Genomic DNA, 19,497 nt, shown 5'->3' with positions numbered 1-19,497 from the left:
ATATTGTCAATCATGATTTTTTTTCCCATTTTGTTCTAGTTCTAGGATAAACTGGCAACAGTCTTTAGCCCTCAAAACACTCTTTCTTCCTCTTCATCTGAAAGCCATTAGGTACCAAATACGTGCTGGGGATATATGTAGCTAGTCTGCAAGAAAAAGGTTTCAGTTTGGGAGTTACGATGAATTCAGAAGGCCACCAACAACTGGTGCCTTCCTCCCTTCCCCCCCACCCCTGGTAGGGAAGAGTAAAAAAAAAAAAAAAAAATCATCAAGATGACTATTGCTCCCCAGTTTACTTATATCCTGAGTACACTCCTAACTGAATTTTTTTACTTAAACATTTTCAAATTCTCTGGCTCTCTTCCTTTGGAAGTTGTCACTGGGCCTCAGTGGGTCACGGCTGGGAATACCAAATTCAGAACAAACTGCAGAGAATAGGGTAGACTCACCGCAAACTGGAGGCTATTCTATCATAAGATCACACCAACCGAAAAACAAAAGTAAACTTCTCTCTCAGACAGGTTAACAGAAAGTTAACGATGCAGTCTGCTTAAGCATGCAGCCCTTGTCTCACTGCCCAGACACTGGACTCTATGATGAGTAGTTACTGAAAACCAGTTTAATCAAATATTGGGTCCATTTAATTTCAAGAGATATATTGTCCTGGTTATGTGGCTGATAACTCAGATCTTATTCAATAATCATGATCAGACCAATCTTTTAGTAATTAGAAACTAACAGTTTAATATTAAGAGAAAGAATAAAAGAATATATAATGGTTAACAGATAATTGCAAAGTTCTTATATGAGGTTTGTAGCAGTGATGGTATAAACTGCTCGCTTATAAAGTCTCTCTGGTAACTTCCAAAGGATTGGAAGGTCCTCGGTCCATAGTTCAGCATGCTCCTTTTAGTAATAAATCCATAGTCCAGAGAACTAGGGCATGAAAAAGGCAAAATGGAAATTGCAGCGGGATCTTTTATATCCTTTGCCATGTGCCTGGAAATTTACTGTCTCAAACAAATCTCACAGCCTACTTTGTGGAAAGTTACTGGCATAAGATGGAGTCCAGGGTCACATGAGCCTATCACATGTCCTTATATGGCTTGATGACCCACAGGGGGTACCCAGAGGCCGCTTGGAAGCTGAGGCATCTGCAGGAAGACTTATCTGGTGTGAATGAGTTTCTTCTATGGCTCACTGTGTGTAAGAGGTAAGTGTCTTTGGCCATTAACGCAAAGCTATCTAGCCTTGACGTAAATCTTATCTGCTGGGCATTACCAAGGAATACCACATGTATAAGATACAAGTCCATGGCCAATATTCATAACTTTAGATTCAGAGATGATACATGAATTTAACCAGGATAATCATATTTGGTAGACTAACTTTTCCATTGACACCTTACATGTACGTTGTACAAAACTGTAATAATTGTTTATGCTGGGTAGATTATTACTTTTTATATCATCGTGATGAGGATGGGAAATTAGGTTCTCTTTCAGAGTTACTAATAAAGTTTCATGGCAGTGTTTCAAGGCTGGCCAGACATAATTAATACCTAATACTCTTAATATTTCGAAAGGAACACATTTCCCAAAATGTAGCTGTTCTATGGAACATGACTACTAGACATATGGATGACCAGGTGGTAAAGACCAAGGAAATGAGTACTAAAAGACAGAACATTTACATAAGGACATAAGAACAGCCATACTAGGTCAGACCAAAAGGTCCATCTTGCCCAGTATCCTGTCTTCCGACCATGGCCAATGCCAGGTGCCCCAGAAGGAATGAACAGAACAGGTAATCATCAAGTGATCCATGTCCTGTCACCCATTCCCAGCTTCTGGCAAACAGAGACTAGGGACACCATCCCTGCCCATTCTGGCTAATAGCCATTGATGGACCTATCCTCCATTAATTTATGTAGTCCTTTTTTGAACCCTGTTATAGTCTTGGCCTTCACAACATCCTCTGGCAATGAGTTCCACAGGTTGACCGTGCATTGTCTGAAGCAATACTTCCGTTTGTTTTAAACCTGCTGCCTATTAATTTCATTTGGTGACCACTAGTTCTTGTGTTATGAGAAGAAGTAAATACTTCCTTATTTGCTTTCTCCATATCAGTCATGATTTTATAGACCTTAATGATATCTCACCTTAGTCGTCTCTTTTCCAAGCTTGAAAGTCCCAGACTTATTAATCTCTCCTCATACGGAAGCCATTCCGTACCACTAATAATTTTTGTTGCCCTTTTCTGAACCTTTTCCAATTCCAATACATCTTTTTTTAGATGGGACAACCACATCTGCAAGCAGAATTCAAGATCATTTCCTACAAATGTTTAAGATTTTGGAGTTAATCCTAGCTGGAAATCTAGTGTCTCAGGCTATATCTATTCAGTTGTCAAGAGTTTTTCCATAAAGGCACCACACTCTTTTCTGCCTACATCTGTCAAGACAAGCTGGTGAAGTTCTCATTCACACCTAACTTCAAGAACAGATTCTTAAAATTCTGTTTTATTGCCAGCTAAGGCAGTGTCCAAAATTTAGATATTACGTTTTAACATTAAACAGAAGACAGCATCCTAGAAGCTTATTTTTTAATATTCAGTGGGGCTGAGTACCTGCAGATGCCCACCAACTTCACCTCGGAGCTGTGGATGCTCAGCACTTATGGAAGATCAGGCCACTACAAAACTGACCCACTTACATTGTCTATTTCTACACATCTATTTAAGTTGATTCACACCCCTTGTCTGGCAGAGCGTTATACAAACTATACGCTACCTTGACAACTTTGGTCTTCAATACTTTCTCCTGAGTTATGGTTCTCTCAAAATGGACAGCATAATGGCTCACATGCATTGTCTTTTCACCCCTTATCTTTGAAAGACACTTGACTTCTCTAAGAAATTCACGGTAATCGGATCTTCCATGAAAATTTAGAAGAACCACTGTTTTTAAAACAATAAATTGTTAATTATGGTTTTGCTTGGACTACAGTGTTGGGAGTCCTAGTACAGTTCAAACACTAAGGATAGGTGCCAACAGAACAAGATATAGTAAACAATGCTTATCACCACAAGCATCAATTTACCTTTTACTTTCTTTTAGCCCAAATCTTGCTAATACTGCACAGACAGGTGCGATTTATGAAGTAATACAATCAATACAGCCTTCGTAAAACACAAAATTCTTAATCCAGACTAGCACTGTCAAAAGTTTCCTGCTGTCATTTATTCTAAGCTACATTGCATAATAAACCTTTGCCTTTTAAGACAGAATGCTTAATTTCTTCCTTATTGTCTCTCCTGTCTGATTATCTTTTGCCCTTGATTACATGATGCATCAGGAGAGAATGTTCTGTTTCTCCTGAAGTCCTATTTTTGTTCTCTGTCTAAAATATAAATTGTTAAATAATTGGCAACTCATCACCTTGCAAGAGCTCTAGAAATCAAAGGGGCATAAGCCATACTGTTGTAATTTAAAAGTCATTGTAGAAATAATTTTCAAAATACAAATGAAGGGAGAAAAATCACTTGTAAACAAAATCATGTAACAATTTCAGCTGAGACTCTTTACTACAAGGAAGTTAGACTTTGGTAGTTTATTATTGGATATTATTTTTTCTCTGTAACTAACATACATTTTTTAAGGATATTATTAAACAGGCATGTTTTAAGTAAATTGTTAAAATGCTTTTTAGCAAGCAGAATCAGTTCCCTTACTAAAATATTTACTCAGCACACACTAATGGGCTGTGTTTCACAAGTCACAACCTGTTGTTTTTTTGAATAGGGAAAATATTCACAAGGTTTTTTTTAAAAAAAGAATCCTTCTGAAGAATCACGTGTGTTATGCACACACAATAAAGAGCATATCAACTTCAAAAAGCTTAGAGACCATGTTTTTGTTTTGATTTGCTCCTGAGTGTCTAGTGGGAAAAAAACCAACTGCATAGCCAGCTCTCAAAGAAGAATGAAGAAAAACAATTGCTGCAACCCATTTGGCCTTCAATGCTATCTTATCTGCATTGATTTCTCCTAGTAATTAAGGGAAATTCTACTTTGTTTTATTTGCAGCTGTAACTGCCTTTATTGCGCCATGCAACAGTCTGATTCCTGAGAAAGAAACTCAGTTTTAATGCTTTCCACACTAAGGCCCTGACCCAGAACAGCACTTAAGTACGTGCTAAATCCCATTGACTTCCATGAGGAATAGGCACATGCTTGTGCTTAAGCAACCTTTCAGAACAGGGATGCTTTCCTGAATGAGGGCAGATCTTAAGCTGTACTGCTCACCATACACTTTCAGCAGGCTGTATATACAAGGACTTCAGTTGCAAATTGTCATGAAAAATACGGATGGTAATGCCTACTTTTCCAGGCACCAAAATAAAAATTTGGTATCATTTGTAATATCATAACCCCCCGAAATCCCAACTCAGATTAAGGTCTCAGTGTGTTAGGTGCAGTATAAGCACGTGGTAATAGCCTCCAGAGAGCTTGTCCTTCTACCCAACAGCTATCCAACTGAAGTAATACCCATGGCAACGTGAAAGCTATTCTGTATTTCAAATGTTCTGCACACAATTTCCTCACCCTAAGTAAATTTAATGAGTGCACAATTTTATACTTTTAGAAAATGGGATTAGATTTACTCTCTCAATCCTATTTCTTTCAAAAACAATTTAAGAAAAAGGAAGCATGTATAACCTATGCATTAACAAAAGCTGACTTGGAAAAAAATCACTTTATATATGAATGAAAAAACAACAAAACAGTAAAATATGTTTACAATATCTCATTCATTATTGAGTTTCGGTGAGTTACTAAAGTATTTACGTGAATGTAAAGTAAGCTAGGATCAAAAGGAAAGGAGTGGAGGAAGGGAGAAAAAAGGAGAGAGAGAGAGAGAGAGAGAGAGAGAGAAAGTGGATAAGTATGGATGTCTAAGAAGAGAGGTGAGGTAAAAATGATGTTCTAAAGGCAAAGTAACTTGATAACTGATTACCTCTTTGAAATGTAAATGGATATCTGTTTTTAACAGAGTGATATTTTACACACACGTTCTAGAAGATAATGCAACTCCTTACTCTACTATAGCGATACTCAGACTGTGGCTTGCAAGCCTTAAGTGGCTCTTTAATGTCTCTCCTGTGGCTCTTTGTAGCACATGATATTAAAACACTGTCATTTAATTGACAGGTTTCAGAGTAGCAGCCGTGTTAGTATGTATCCGCAAAAAGAAAAGGAGGACTTGTGGCACCTTAGAGACTAACCAATTTGAGCATAAGCTTTCGTGAGCTACAACTCACTTCATCGGATGAATCTGATTAACAAAATAAATTATGAACAAAATAAATGTGTTAGTCTCTAAGGTTCCACAAGTACTCCTTTTCTTTTTGTGATTTAATTAAATTAACAACCAACCAGGATGCTTTTACTATGTTATTAACCACTTAGGTTATCAACTTGCACTAAGTTATTAACATATTTGCTGTGAGAATAATTATATATAACATATATATAGTTAAAAAAATAAAAATTATTTCCTGTCATACTGTTAAAATATGACTAGTACTATAATAAATGAAACAATGAATTCACGCTACTGTGTCTCTTTTAGGTAATGTTGATCACTAAATTTGGCTCCTGAACCAATGAGGTCAGAGTATCACTGCTCTACTGTTTAAAAAGGAAGTTTGTGTTTGATATAACTGAATTGTGATGCCAGTTTTGAGGGTGATCAGCACCATAGAAATATTTATAAATAAACTGATATGCAAAAGTTGAGAAAGTCTACTGACAGGTGATTAATGAATTGTAAAATTTATTGTTGTGAATTGTATAAATCTTAAAGGAATTAAAAGAGCTTGCACATTCTTCCCTGATTTTATTCCCTTTTGTTTATTACACATAGGTTTCATTACCCCCCCCCCCCCGACCTGTGCCGTCCAATCACAAAAGGTTCTCTTTATTCACAAGTATTCAGGCTCTTGCCTGACCCCTACACCTGGGTTGTCATCAGCCACTACTACTTTCCAATCCACAAACACCCCTTGTTAACTCTTGGCTCCTTCCCCATCAGACTTCACACTTCATTTGGATCATTTTTTCTAAAAAGCCATCTCTCTGTAGTTTCCCAGTGATTTCTCAATATTTGTCCCACTATCTCAAACAATACATGTAGCAACTGAGTGGCATGAAGGGGTCACATCAACTTTTTACTATCCTGTGTATATCCCACTCCATGCAGATATAGGACCAATGCATTCTCACTCCTGTATCCTCTCTCTACATCTTTTGTGACTGCACCATTGCCCCAAATGGATTCGTTATGAAAATACTGGGACTGGCCTGATTTTGCAATACAGTACTTGAAGCTTGAACAAAAAAAGTCCATACTTAAAAAACACATTATGTCGGTAAAATACAGTAAGTAAATAATGATCAAGAATCCATTGTAACTTGAAACCTAACAATCCCAGAAAAAAATTTGTTTACAGATTTTATGAACCTGTCTCCCCTTTTTCAGAGGGAAAAGGATTTTGTATGGGAAAGAGGATAGAAATGGAGGCAATGAGTTCTCTCCTTCGTAATGAGGTACTTTCTCTTTCACACAGCTATATTACTACTGTAAACCCTCCAAGGGTAGAAGAAATAGAATTAAACCGTTAGATCGAGCAGTTTCTTAGGGAGAGAAGAAGCAAATAATTCACACTCTGCTTCTCTGTAGAAAATTCAGGCTTAGCAGCAGTTAGGTATCTTTGTTCCTAAACCCAACAGTTGGAGAACACTCCTGATATGCCCCATGTGGGTGGAAAATAATGGTTTGCTAAAATATGTATAATTATGAAAACAAGCTGAATGGTTTCTATCAGAAGAACATAAAAAATTCCTGAGTGGTACAAAATATATGCACAATGGATCTTGCTCTTAAAGCGCTGGAAAATGAATGGGCTGCAGATATCAGACTTTCTGGAACATATTTCTAATAAAAGAGAGGAAACTGAGGTAGTGAATGGCATCTATCTTCCCTGTGACTGGTGCATACCTAACACCTCAATATTAGTGGCCACTATGCACACACTTTTGGAGGATGAACCTAAAGAGAATCAATGCAGCATACAGTTCTATAAACGGTGCCTTTATTTGACTTCTAGCAGGGGTCTCAAATACACAGTCCGCAGAGTTATTTCCTGTGGCCCGCCATAGGCATCGATTCCACCAGCAACCAAGCTCCCCTCACTCCCCCGTACTCCCAAGCGCACCGTGTCCCCGCTCCTCCGCCTACCTCCCAGTGCTTCCCGCCACCAAACAGCTGTTTGGCGGTGCTTAAGGCTTTCCAGGAGGGGGGACGCGGCACGCTCAAGGGAGGAGGTGAAGAGGCGGGGTCGGGGCAGGGATTTGGAGAAGGGGTTGGAATAGGGGCAGGGAGAGGGCGGAGTTGGGGTGGGAATTTTGGGGAAGGGGTGGGAAGAGGTGGGGCAGGGCCTCATGGAAGGGGCAGAGTGGGGACAGGGCCGGAGGCGAGGGGTGGGGGGACTTTAACCAAAGTAATTCTAAAAGTAAATGCACGTTTTGCCTTTTGAGTGAGGTGCATTACTGAGTGTTTATATTTTATTAAAACCCCTCTTCGCATTACAGTTTTTAAAAAGTTAATACATTGACTTTTAATACCACACTATATTGCTCTTCATTTTTTACTACACTTTTGTATCATTGTATGAAAAGATTTCAGTGCTCGGGCCAATGTATTAGTCCTCATGTGGCCCTCGTGCTGATCTGAGTTTGAGATCCCTGACTTACAGTTTGCCAACCTTTGTTGTGATAACCACAACTGCTGTTTTGGTACTTTGAAGCTGTTAGTAAACAGGGTAGGAAAGAGCAGCCCTCATGCTGCTCTAAATTTCAGCCAAGTATTGACTCTGCAAACAGCGGCATCAGTATCAGGAGACAGAGATCTCAACACAATGAACCTGACTGACCACTGTGCAACTCTAGTTTTACACCAATATAACTACACTGAAAAAAAAAAATCAATGAGGATACACTGGTGAATCAGCCGTCAATGAGTCAATTTGCAAACTGTGCCCCGGGTACTAAGAATTCTGCAGTTCTCCTTATATTTCAGTCTAGTACTCATACGTATCTATTCTTAGAAAAGATTTTGATCTATCTTTCTGTAAAGTTCCTGATGTCCAAGCTTCAGTATCTTTTTTTGAGGCAACTGTGGAAATACTGGGTGTGCATGATAAAACAATCAGTTTCAACTGGTGCTACCTGTACCCAGAATACTATAGGCCGGATGGCTTATTTTGGTTTCACATAGACTGTTGTAACGGATTTAAAGGAAGCTGTTCCCAATGTGCAATGTTGATGTATAAAACAAAGATATAGAAAGAACATGAAAGAAGAGTGTACTGAGGTCAAAGCCCTAAGGTCCTGAAAGAAAATAATTGGGGAAATTGTGACCTGTGACTGCCTATGATACATTCAGCTTAATTGGATCACACCTAATACTATGAGTTGAAGTCCTTAAAGATTAAAACAACCAAGAGAAAAAATTATTTTGTATAAAAGTCCTATCAACTTAAAGGAAAAGCATATTGGGTATGATTGTGTAACTCAGGCTACCATAGTGTCACTGTCTTCCCTAGTGGAGAGGCCACACAGAGATATGAGTCAGCTACTGACTCCCAACTATGGCAGCTAGGGTGAAATCCTGCACCCTCTGAAGTCAATGGTACGACTCTCAGACTTTCGTGATGGTACTTCATCTTAAGTAGTAGAGGCTGTTGTTTTCATATCCAGAGCTTCCCACATTCAGTCCTTGCAGATGACATCTTTAAATCAGATATAGCAACTCTAAGCTATATAAGGGGGGGGGGAATTATATTAAACACAAAACAACAGCATGATTACCCACCACAAAAGCATATCCCACTACCAGCATTAATGATCATTTTGTCTTTGTTGACAACTACTTGTAAGCCTCAGAGCTGCTCTAATTTAAGCTGGCTGCAACAGCCCTCAAGAGTTTGTTATCCCAGATAAGGCTTACCAAGAGCATGAGCACTCTAGCCATGCTGCCTCCCCTATGCTAAAAAGCACATACTCAGGTATCATTACATGACCTTCAGGGTAACAAGTCCCTTGCAGGAGAAACCCAGCTCTTAGCTTCTCTCTCAATTTTACAGTTGCTAATATGAATTGATGCAATCTCAGTTTGCCAGAGAACACGCAGCTTAGGTTACTGTTTCTCTTAGTATGAGAAGAAAGTCTTCAGAAAAGCACGAGTTTTGCATCATGCGCTAAAGATGGCTGTAACTCAGTCTGATCTCCAGTAGCAGCATGTCCTATAACTGAAGGAGCAGGGATCTGAAAAGCGAGGATTAAATCCCCTTAGGAGGACTCTTCTCTCCTGCAAAATCCTTTAAGTGGGTCAGTCAGCACCATTTCATAAATAAGTGTGTCCAAAGGACATTTGAAACAAACTACCAAGAAAAGTGGTAGATTCTCCACTTATTGAAATCTTCATATCACGACTGGTTGCCTTTCTGGAAAATATGCTTTAATCAAGCACAGGTTACTGGGTTCAATACAGGAAAAATAACTAGATGAAAGATGATGTAATGATCCCTTCCATCCTTAATCAATGAATATATGAATCTTTGTCCCTAGCCCATAGGAAATCAGGCATAAGGAGGAGGAACACCATCCCCGTGTCTTATCCAGGTTGGAGCCCCACACTGTAAGGAGAACACCACATATTACGGTAGTAAGTACACTACCATTGGCTGACGACTACACTATCACTTTTATAGCAACTGTAGTTTAGGAAGGAGCAACTGACCATTTCATGCTCAGGAAGCTATGTGCGCTTTAGGGTAGATGGTAGACAGGCTTGGAAGGATTAAATTTTTATTGGTAAATGTCATTAAACACTGATTTGATACACACCATCCCCAGCTCACAAATATTTCCATCAATGATAACTGAAATTTACAGACAGAGTAAGAAAAATGCTGCTTGAAAACTTATTTGATTTATGGATATTTACTTTTTTGGCATGTGTTGACAATTGGTGTTTTAAAGGTGATGACGCTAAGTTATTGAATCTCAATATCTACTGTCAACTATTGTCTGTCACACCCCGCAATTTCTCCCAACTGAGAAAATTCAAATAAATAAAAATCTATTAAAATGCTTAAAAATAAACACTGATATTAAATCTAATTCTGCCAAGCCTATAGACAGACCTTCTTACAGGCAGTATAGACTCTCTCTTAAAGGAGTGGCCTAATTATTCCCAACTGTTTTTCACTAATCAGAGGTGCAACGGTTTCAGTTGTAAATGGTTAGAGATTGCCACCACAGCTTTCAGAGCCTGCATGTGACAGACTGACCCATCCAGCTCAGCTCTGGCTGATGGCAGTACTATTATCTCCTCCTCTCTGGTATTGTGTCCATTGAGCTGGAAAAAATAGTTTAACTCATGCTTTCATGAGGCGGGGAATTTGAGTCTGAAATCATGCTAGTAAGTGCTGCTCTGTGAGCTGCCACTGCAGTTTGTCAAGTAGGGTGATCAAGCAAGGTCCAAAGCTCTTTAAATTTCCTCCCCCGCATGGGTCCCTGAGAGCTTGAATTCAGTGACTTTTAGAGCCAGGTTTATCTCATTTCTACGCTTTCACAAGTGACTGTGCTGTTTTTAGTTTGTCTCAGAGCTTATCCAGACAAAGGCAGTTGGGTTTGATTAGCTGGCCCATTACCGTGAAAGTTCTGCAAGACTGTGGAAGCTCTGGTGAACGAGGGCTACAATGACTTCTTAGAATCTCGAACTACCTCAGCACAAGGACATGCAAATTCCTTCTGCTGATGACTGGATTCAGATATGGACTTTTGTCATGATTGCCACAATCTTCTGTCCCATTTTAATTCATTGAACATTATTTATCATGCAGAGTGACCTAAGATGGTGAAACGCAATGAGAGCGCAGCTAATGGCTTTGGATAGCAGACAGTGGTCATGTCCAACTAGCTGCTATCTGGTATTTAATCACTGACCTGAGGGGAAGGAGTTCTAGAAGCCTGTCATACATTTGCACTCGTACTGGACAGCATCAGAGCCAAGACAGTTTTATTTTAAATCTTATAATTGGCTCCAACTTGACAAGGACCATAGTTTATTTTCTCCCAAGACAAGGAACAACCAAAGGTACAATCTGATGGAGTACCCATAGTAAGTGGATCCTCATTAGAGCATCTCATGAAGGTTAAGAGCTGAAAAGTTCCCTTACCCCTTAAGAGCTTTTTTGTTGTACACAAGTAGCAGCTGTGGTTAAGAAGTTAGCATAATTCCATTTTTTGTCCCTACAACTGGTACTGAGTCTGAGAGCTGCTGAGCACTTACAAATCCTATCTAATGTTCTTGAAAACAAGGTACTGGGAATTAGAGAATAATTTTGACAAATGTAAACCTGGTCTGCACAGAAAATTTTAAAGATGGAGATGTTACTAGGTTAATGGGCTGCAGGGGCAGAACTTTGGCATAAATAAAACCCATCCTTTGGAACTAAATGTCCATATATATATGCATTTTCAGTCGAGAGGCCTCTTAGATTCCATTTTCTCATAACATCATCATCTCTTCAGGAATATAAAGGGCACAGGGTTTGACACAAGACTTTTTTTGTACTTGCTATTTGAACACGAGTGCAAGAAGCTGGGAGGGTTTAAAAATGTGATTTTGTGGGTTCTGCTGGGGCTCTGCATGAATTTAATGTTAATAAAATGTGCCAGATTGACAGTTCTGTAGATAGAAATAGTCTATTTGTCCACAATTAGTTGCAGCATAGCTAGCGGCAATGAAAGATTCTTCCCAACATGACTGCCTCACTCCTCCTCACACATTTCATGTTTCCACCCTGACTCAAAGGGACAAAATCACACGCTGAGATGTATGTTTGTGCCCAATTTCCGTTTGGAGTTAGCTTGAGACCAACAACTCATTACATGCAGACTGTTGAATGACCAGTGATGGTGATGTTTAAATTTTAACCTCTTCACAACAGGAAGGTCATCTTCAAATCAGCAATTAACACACTCTTCGGGCCATACAAATAATCAACAACAAATCAATTTTTGTTCACAATCAAAGCCAATGCACTACAGGTGGAAAACTTTGTATTCTGTTTAGGGCTGTAGATTAATCATAGTTAACTCACATGATTAACTTAAAAAATTAACTGATTAATCACAGTTTTAATTGCACTGTTAAACAGAATAATTGAAATATATTAAATATTTTGGACATTTTTCTACATTTTCAAATATATTGATTCCAGTTACAACACAGAATACAACATGTACACTGCTCACTTTATATTTTATTACAAATATTTGCACTGTAAAAATGATAAAGAAATATTTTTCAATTCACCTCCTACAAGTACTGCAGTGCAATCTCTTGATCATGAAAGTGCAACTTACAAAATGTAGATTTTTTTTGTTACATAACTGCACTCAAAAACAAAACAATGCAAAACTTTAGAGCCTACAAGTCCACTCAGTCCTACTTCTTGTTCAGCCAATCACTAAGACAAACAAGTTTGTTTACATTTACAGGAGATAAAATGTTACCCCACTTCTTATTTACAATGTCACTAGAAAGTGAAAACAGGAGTTTGCATGGGACTTTTGTAGCCTGCATTGCAAGGTTTTTTTACATGCCAGATATGCTAAACATTCATATGCCCCTTCATGCTTTGGCCACCATTCCAGAGGACATGCTTCCATGGTGATGACACTCGTTAAAAAAAAATGTGTTAATTAAATTTGTGACTGAACTCCTTGGGGCAGAATTGTGTATCTCCAGCTCTGTTTTACTCACATTCTGCCATATATTTCATGTTATAGCAGTCTCAGATTATGACTCAGCACATGTTGTTCATTTTAAGAACACTTCCGCTGCAGATCTCGCAAAACGCAAAGAAGGTACCAATGTAAGATTTCTAAAGATAACTACAGCTCTCGACACAAGGTTTAAGAATCCGAAGTGCCTTCCAAAATCTGAGAGCGATGAGGTGCAGAGCATGCTTTCAGAAGTCTCAAAACTCTGATGCAGAAACTACAGAACTCAAACCATCAAAAAAGAAAATCAACCTTCTGCGCGTGGCATCTGAACCATGATGGTGAAAATGAACATGCGTCAGTCCGCACTGCCTTGGATTGTTATTGAGCAGAACCCATCATCAGCATGGACACGTCCTCTGGAACGGTGGTTGAAGCATGAAGGAACAAATGAATCTTTAGTGCATCTGGCACGTAAATATCCTGTGACACCACCTACAACAGTGCCATGCAAACGCCTGTTCTCACCTTCAGTGAGAACTTCACTGTAATCAAGAAGTGGACAGCATTATCTCCTGCAAATGTAAACAGTCATTTGTCTGAGCTATTGGCTGAACAAGAAATGGGACTGTGTGGACTTATGAGCTCTAAAGTTTTACATTGTTTTAGGTTTTGAGTGCAGTTATTTTTTGTACATAATTCTACATTTGTAAGTTCAACTTTCAAGATAAAGAGATTGCACTACGGTACTTGTATTAGGTGAACTGAAAAAACACAATTTCTTTTGTTTCTTTACGGTGCAAATATTTGAAATCAAAAATAAATATAAAGTGAACTACTGTATAGTTTGTATTCTGTGTTGTAATGAAATCAATATATTTGAAAATGTAGAGAACATCCAAAATATTTAAATAAATGATATTCTATTATTGTTTAACAGTGTGATTAATTTTTTTTAATCACTCAAGTAATTGCGATTAATTTTTTTAATTGATTGACAGCCCCCAGCACTCCCTCGGGTCGCCCCCGTCCCCAAGATTTAGTCAGGGGTATACAGTACAAGTCATGGACAGGTCATAGGCCGTGAATTTTTGTTTACTGCCCATGAACAGTCCATGACTTTTACTAAAAATAGCTGTGACTAAAACGTAGCCTTACAAATAACACATTCGTAATAAACTAAACCAAGTGAAGCATTCAAGCAGGTTCAATCAGAAGAACTCTAACATTAGTGCTGGCGTGTTGTGCACTTTCACCACAGTTCAATATAATCTGTGATAATTTTATCCTTAAGCTTTTCATTTCTCCTTGCCTTCATACATTTCAGGTTCCAGTATAAAAAAACCCAAACCAAAACAAAACACACCTATACAGTCTTTCAGTGACACAGTCATTAATCAAACTGAGCTATTAGTATGATTATTTTTATGTTATTCCAACTGAATTTATATGGTGCACATTGGCATCTAATTTAAAGATTGTAGACATGGACACATTTTTACCCACGCAAAACTGACCAATATTCAGATTTAACAGCTCTCTCACTGTGTAATCACTTATCAGTACCAGCACTGACTGCTCTCTGCAAAGAGCAATCCTTTATGTATTTTTTTTAAAGAGGTGTTTTTGACACTACACTTATCCAATTCTTTTAGTTCTGTCACTTGTATAATTATCCTTCCTTGTTAAGAAACAGCAAAGAAGCTTTCCTAATGCAAACAATACTTCTGTGTTTGAAGTGGGCACCATCTGGTATACTCACATTAGAGGAATCTCTCACACCTTAGTAAGAACAAACCTAATTTGGTACAAACAGCCTTTAAAAAAGGTGGTGGAAAAACATATGCTTCACAGCAACATTCTGTCAAGATTTTAAAAAGGCGGCTCCCCCAACCTTGTGATAAACCCACTCTTTCACATGCTCACAGAAAGGAGAGGTGCAGGACTGTAGAATCCAGTTATTTATCGTCTTAAACAAAAACACCATCTTATAGCAAAGGAAGGAGGAAACCCTGCGTGGCAAATAAACTTCATATAAGTCTAAATTTACTGGGAATGTGCAGTAAGTATATTGAGAGTACATGACCTGTACACTTTGAAACAGGGGAGGAATTCAAAGTTAAGAAGGGTGGAGGGAGGCCTTGTAGATGCAACCACCTTTAAAAAATTATTATTAAACTCCTATCTCTTGGCACAATATGGTACATGCCAAAGGCAAAAACTGTTCTCAAAATCTCTTCCTGGGCTTATGGACACGTCACACCTGGCAAGAATGATGAAGATTAACAAAGCTGGGGGAGAACAGCAACTCCATCAGGGGAAGGTCATTGCAAATCACCCTTTAATTTGGGATTTAAATAGAGGTTTCCGGAAATTGGGAAGTTGTTAATGCTTCAATGAGCTGTGTTTGATAATACCCTCAACTTCCTCTTCTAGTACACGCACATGAGGAAAGATCCTGTTCTGTAATATCTAGTACATTCGATTTTACATGTGATACATTTTGGTCTGACTTGAATCAGTTCTTATTTTCTAGATTATTAATCATCGTTCTACTGTAATAGTCAAGGTCCTGCTGCCTTCTTTCAGAACAGAAGAAATGTAACATTGAAATATGACCCTATGGCTTCTGTTCTTCCATTCCTTTATAATAGAGAAAGGCAGGGAATTTGCCATTGCCTCTGTTGAGTTATAGGGTTTATCTCATAAATGGGAAAGCTCCATACCTCACAAGTGTCAACGAAAAGGAAGAAATATGAGAAGACTATTGGACATAAGAACGACCTATAACTCATATCTGGCAGTGATGTATTATATGTATTAATTGCTCGAAGAGCCAGATTTTCTTTTCACAGTACTGTAAAAAACAATCCCAGTAGGACACAATAAATTGAGCTAACAGAACTAATTGCCTTGATTAGTGAAGCAGCAAGGATTTGGTTTTGACAATGCTAGTTACTGAATCTGCACCCAGTCATATGACTGGTAATGGGGGCCCATTGAGAGCGATGTCCCACTCCCACAAACACTTACGCTTGTGCTGATCTTTACTCATATAAGCAGTCCCACTGAAGCCCAGGGGACTACTTGTGTGCTTAAAGCCAATCAGGTAAGCAGGTATCAGCAGGATCAGGGCCTTTGTTCCATGGCTGTTCTCAGTCACAGAACAGGGTGCTGATTCAGGCCCCAATTCAGTAAAACACGTAAGGACATGCTCAAGCTCATCCCTATTCAGGAAAGCTATTAAGCACATAAATCACATTGACTTTCAAGTTCCAGTAAGACCTAAGCACGTGGTTAAATGCTTTCCTGCATAGGGATATTTTCCTGAATCGCATCTTCATTACTTAGCACTGTCATAAATGCTGCTTTATAGAAGCCACTGCAAACTAATTGCCTTATCAGGGCCTAAGATCAAATATGATTTGATAAAATGTAACCAGAAAAGAACATACCTTTTCAGCATACTCCGACACTATCTGCTTGATCTCATCAGACTGGAGTCCAACAATCTGACCTACTGTGCTAGCTGTTAACCTGCCCTGCAATTAAACCAAGAAGCATTTATTGAAGCTTTGGGACAATCAGTAGTAATAAATTGTAGGGTTGTTTGTAAAGCACCTCCCCCAAAACCATATAAATACAATACTATTTTAATGTAATCAAATCTGTTTATAAAAGAATGAAGCATGTAATGAAGTTCATTTTCCCCAGAACTCAGTAAACAAATGAAGCTTCTTACATGCCCTCCATGAAGAAATGTAACTACTGAGGCTTCCTTCATAGTGCCAATAATTCAACTAAATTTAAAATCACCGTTGCAGACCGTCAAAGTGCTTTAACAACCACCTTTTGAGCCAAATTATTGCCATGTAGGTGTGTGGAAAAGTGTTCATCCTAAATCACATGTGCAAGGAAGCCAAATCTCTCTACTAAGATGAAGAATTTTAGGAGGCATCTGACCACAAGATAAGTCTGTCATGTCCATCATTTGTCAAATGAATCTGTCCATTTGGTACATCAGAAAATGTGAAAGGTATCAGGATTTTCAAAATAGTACACAGATTGTTTACTATGTTTATTGCTATATCAGGAATCGCTATGGAATTACAGCGAAAGGACAGTAACGCAAACAAGCAATATTTAGATGTTATATCAAAGTTACCAAATCCTAGCTATGATGAATGCAATGAAATGCTCACAATATTTTTTCCAGCAAGAGGAACACCCCGTAAGATCCCTACCTTATCTCTGTAAAGTAAAAGTGTGAAAAAGTCTAGGTTACACAAAGGCTTCATATGTTTAAATGACAGGTTTCAGAGCAGCAGCTGTGTTAGTCTGTATCCACAAAAAGAAAAGGAGTACTTGTGGCACCTTAGAGACTAACAAATTTATTAGAGCATAAGCTTTCATGGGCTACAGTCCACTTCATCGGATGCATAGAATGGAACATATAGTAAGAAGACATATATACACACATATATAAACACATACAGAGGTGGAAGTTGCCATACAAACTGTAAGAGGCTAATTAAGATGAGCTATTATCAGCAGGAGAAAAAAAACCGCTTGTAGTGATAATCAAGATGGCCCATTTAGATAGTTGACAAGAAGGTGTGAGGATACTTAACATAGGGAAATAGATTCAATATGTGTAATGACAGCCACTCCCAGTCTCTATTCAAACCCAAGTTAATGGTATCCAGTTTGCATATTAATTCAAGCTCAGCAGTTTCTCCCTGGAGTCTGTTTTTGAAGCTTTTCTGTTGCAAAATTGCCAACCTTAAATCTTTTACTGAGTGGCCACAGAGATGGAAGTGTTCTCCTACTGGTTTTATGTTTAAATGCCATTTCAAGGACAGTTGCATTGTAGTATGTTTGTTTATGCAATTATTTATGCAGAAATCACTTAATAAGCAGCACTAGGATTATGCAAAGGCCACAATCATTATTTTAGGGTGAAGGATTTTAAGTCAGAAGTCTTATGAAAAGTACTGTCTCATGCTCAATCATCTTTCCCTGAATCCATTTTTAATTTGGATAAAAATGGATCCATTTTTAATTCAGTACCTCATGAAGATTTGCAACAGTTAACCATATTTCAGGAACAATGACAGCTTTCAAAGTAAATGGCAGATATAGAGGGGAAATTCAGGGGCACAAATAATTTAAGTGTTGTTAAGCGTGTTGAACTGATTCATTATACAGAAAAAAACCCAGACACCTGGGATTGGAGCACTCTATTATTTTAATCTCTGTAACTACACAACAGTCCTTTTATCTGACTGGCAAAGTCTCAATGCACTTTGAGCCCAACCCAAATCCCAATAAAGTCAATGGGATTCTCTCTGCTGATAAATCTGGTTTGAATTCTGATGGCTAAGATATATCAATGTACATAAATGTTAAAGCAAGCTACAATTTCAAGTATTGCTTACCTCTTCTGTTGCCATTGCAGCCATTCCAGTCATCAGTGTTTTAATACGAAGCTAATGAAAAAAGATATTATTGCAAGATAAGAAACAACATGTGAGCAAAACAATCAGCATTAGAGGCCTTTAAATACTTAGTATACTTCTATTCTATGAGAGTTCCCATCAGCCAATCAATCCAATTTGCATTCTATTTTAATGCTCCTTACAGAAGAATAAACTATTATGAAAGTTAGTGAGGCAGTTGCTAAAATTATTCCAACCAGGAAGTTCTTTGATTACAGTAAGGACTCAGCTCATGTGGCACCTACAACACTCAGCTCCCATCATTGTCAATGAGAGATGAGGCCACTGAGCTACTCCTTTCCCAAAAAAGCACTAACAGGATCAGGTCTTAAGTATGAATGGTTCTGTGGTTGTAAAACAAAATGTTGGCCAGGTTTTTACATGGAAAATCCTAAGTGAACATTTATTTTTTGTGCATCTGTTTATTATCCCATATTTCCCTATCTGAAAGGAACTCACTGCTCAGCTAAGCTATTGAAATTTTCCTCTTTGTAGAGAGGGAACAGAACATGCTGTGCTTTTTACACTGTCCCCGAGCTATTAATATCTAAGCCCTCTCTCTGTGTCCATGTGTGTGTGTGTGTATACATAAACGTATAGCACACCTCTTCAGCAGCTTGAAGGTCATCTTCATCATAGGCATCAGCCTTTCCTGCTGCTGCAAGTCCTGTAGGTAGTATCATTTTCTTGTCTTCAGCCTATTTAAGGAAAATAAATATACCACATAGCTACATAAGATAATACCAGCAGTCAAAGGGTTATGAAAGTAAAACAAGGAGGAAACTGTAATTCAGGTGTTATATTTAAATAACTGAAGTATAATGTTATATACTATCTAGTGTCCAAGTTCAGGCCCTGCCCAAGCAGGTGCAACCCACTGAGATAAATGGGAGCCCAGCCTGCGTAAGACTGATGGCTATTTAGTCTCTCCATCTCTGTGTATGGTATAGCACATCCAATATAAGAAAGCAGCATTTTTACAAGTGTATTTTAATATAAATAAAGTTTAAATCTAGATCAAAGTAGTGGTTTAAAATCTGTGCACCTGAAAACTGATTTTAAATACAAAGATATAAAACTATGTGGGGGACTGTCCACTTTCAGAAGAATTAATTCTGTTATAGTAAGTAGCATTCCCCAG

General features: G+C 38.3%; 1 protein-coding gene across 1 annotated transcript in view; it reads right to left on the bottom strand.

The window, feature by feature from the left end:
* Positions 1–19,497, bottom strand: part of CCDC93 (CCC complex scaffolding subunit CCDC93) — a 104,171-nt gene that overhangs the window by 43,522 nt on the left and 41,152 nt on the right. Inside the window, exons 9-11 of the mRNA XM_084643566.1 lie at positions 18,962–19,054; positions 18,297–18,347; positions 16,314–16,400 (exon numbers count right to left, since the gene is read on the bottom strand). Coding sequence (XP_084499692.1) covers positions 16,314–16,400; positions 18,297–18,347; positions 18,962–19,054 — 231 coding nt within the window. The remainder of the gene's footprint in view (positions 1–16,313; positions 16,401–18,296; positions 18,348–18,961; positions 19,055–19,497) is intronic.

The sequence above is a fragment of the Lepidochelys olivacea genome, assembly GCF_965140295.1.
Source record: "Lepidochelys olivacea isolate rLepOli2 genome assembly, chromosome: 11".
NCBI classification, from domain to species: Eukaryota; Metazoa; Chordata; order Testudines; family Cheloniidae; genus Lepidochelys; species Lepidochelys olivacea.
This window is presented reverse-complemented; position numbering and strand designations above follow the sequence as displayed.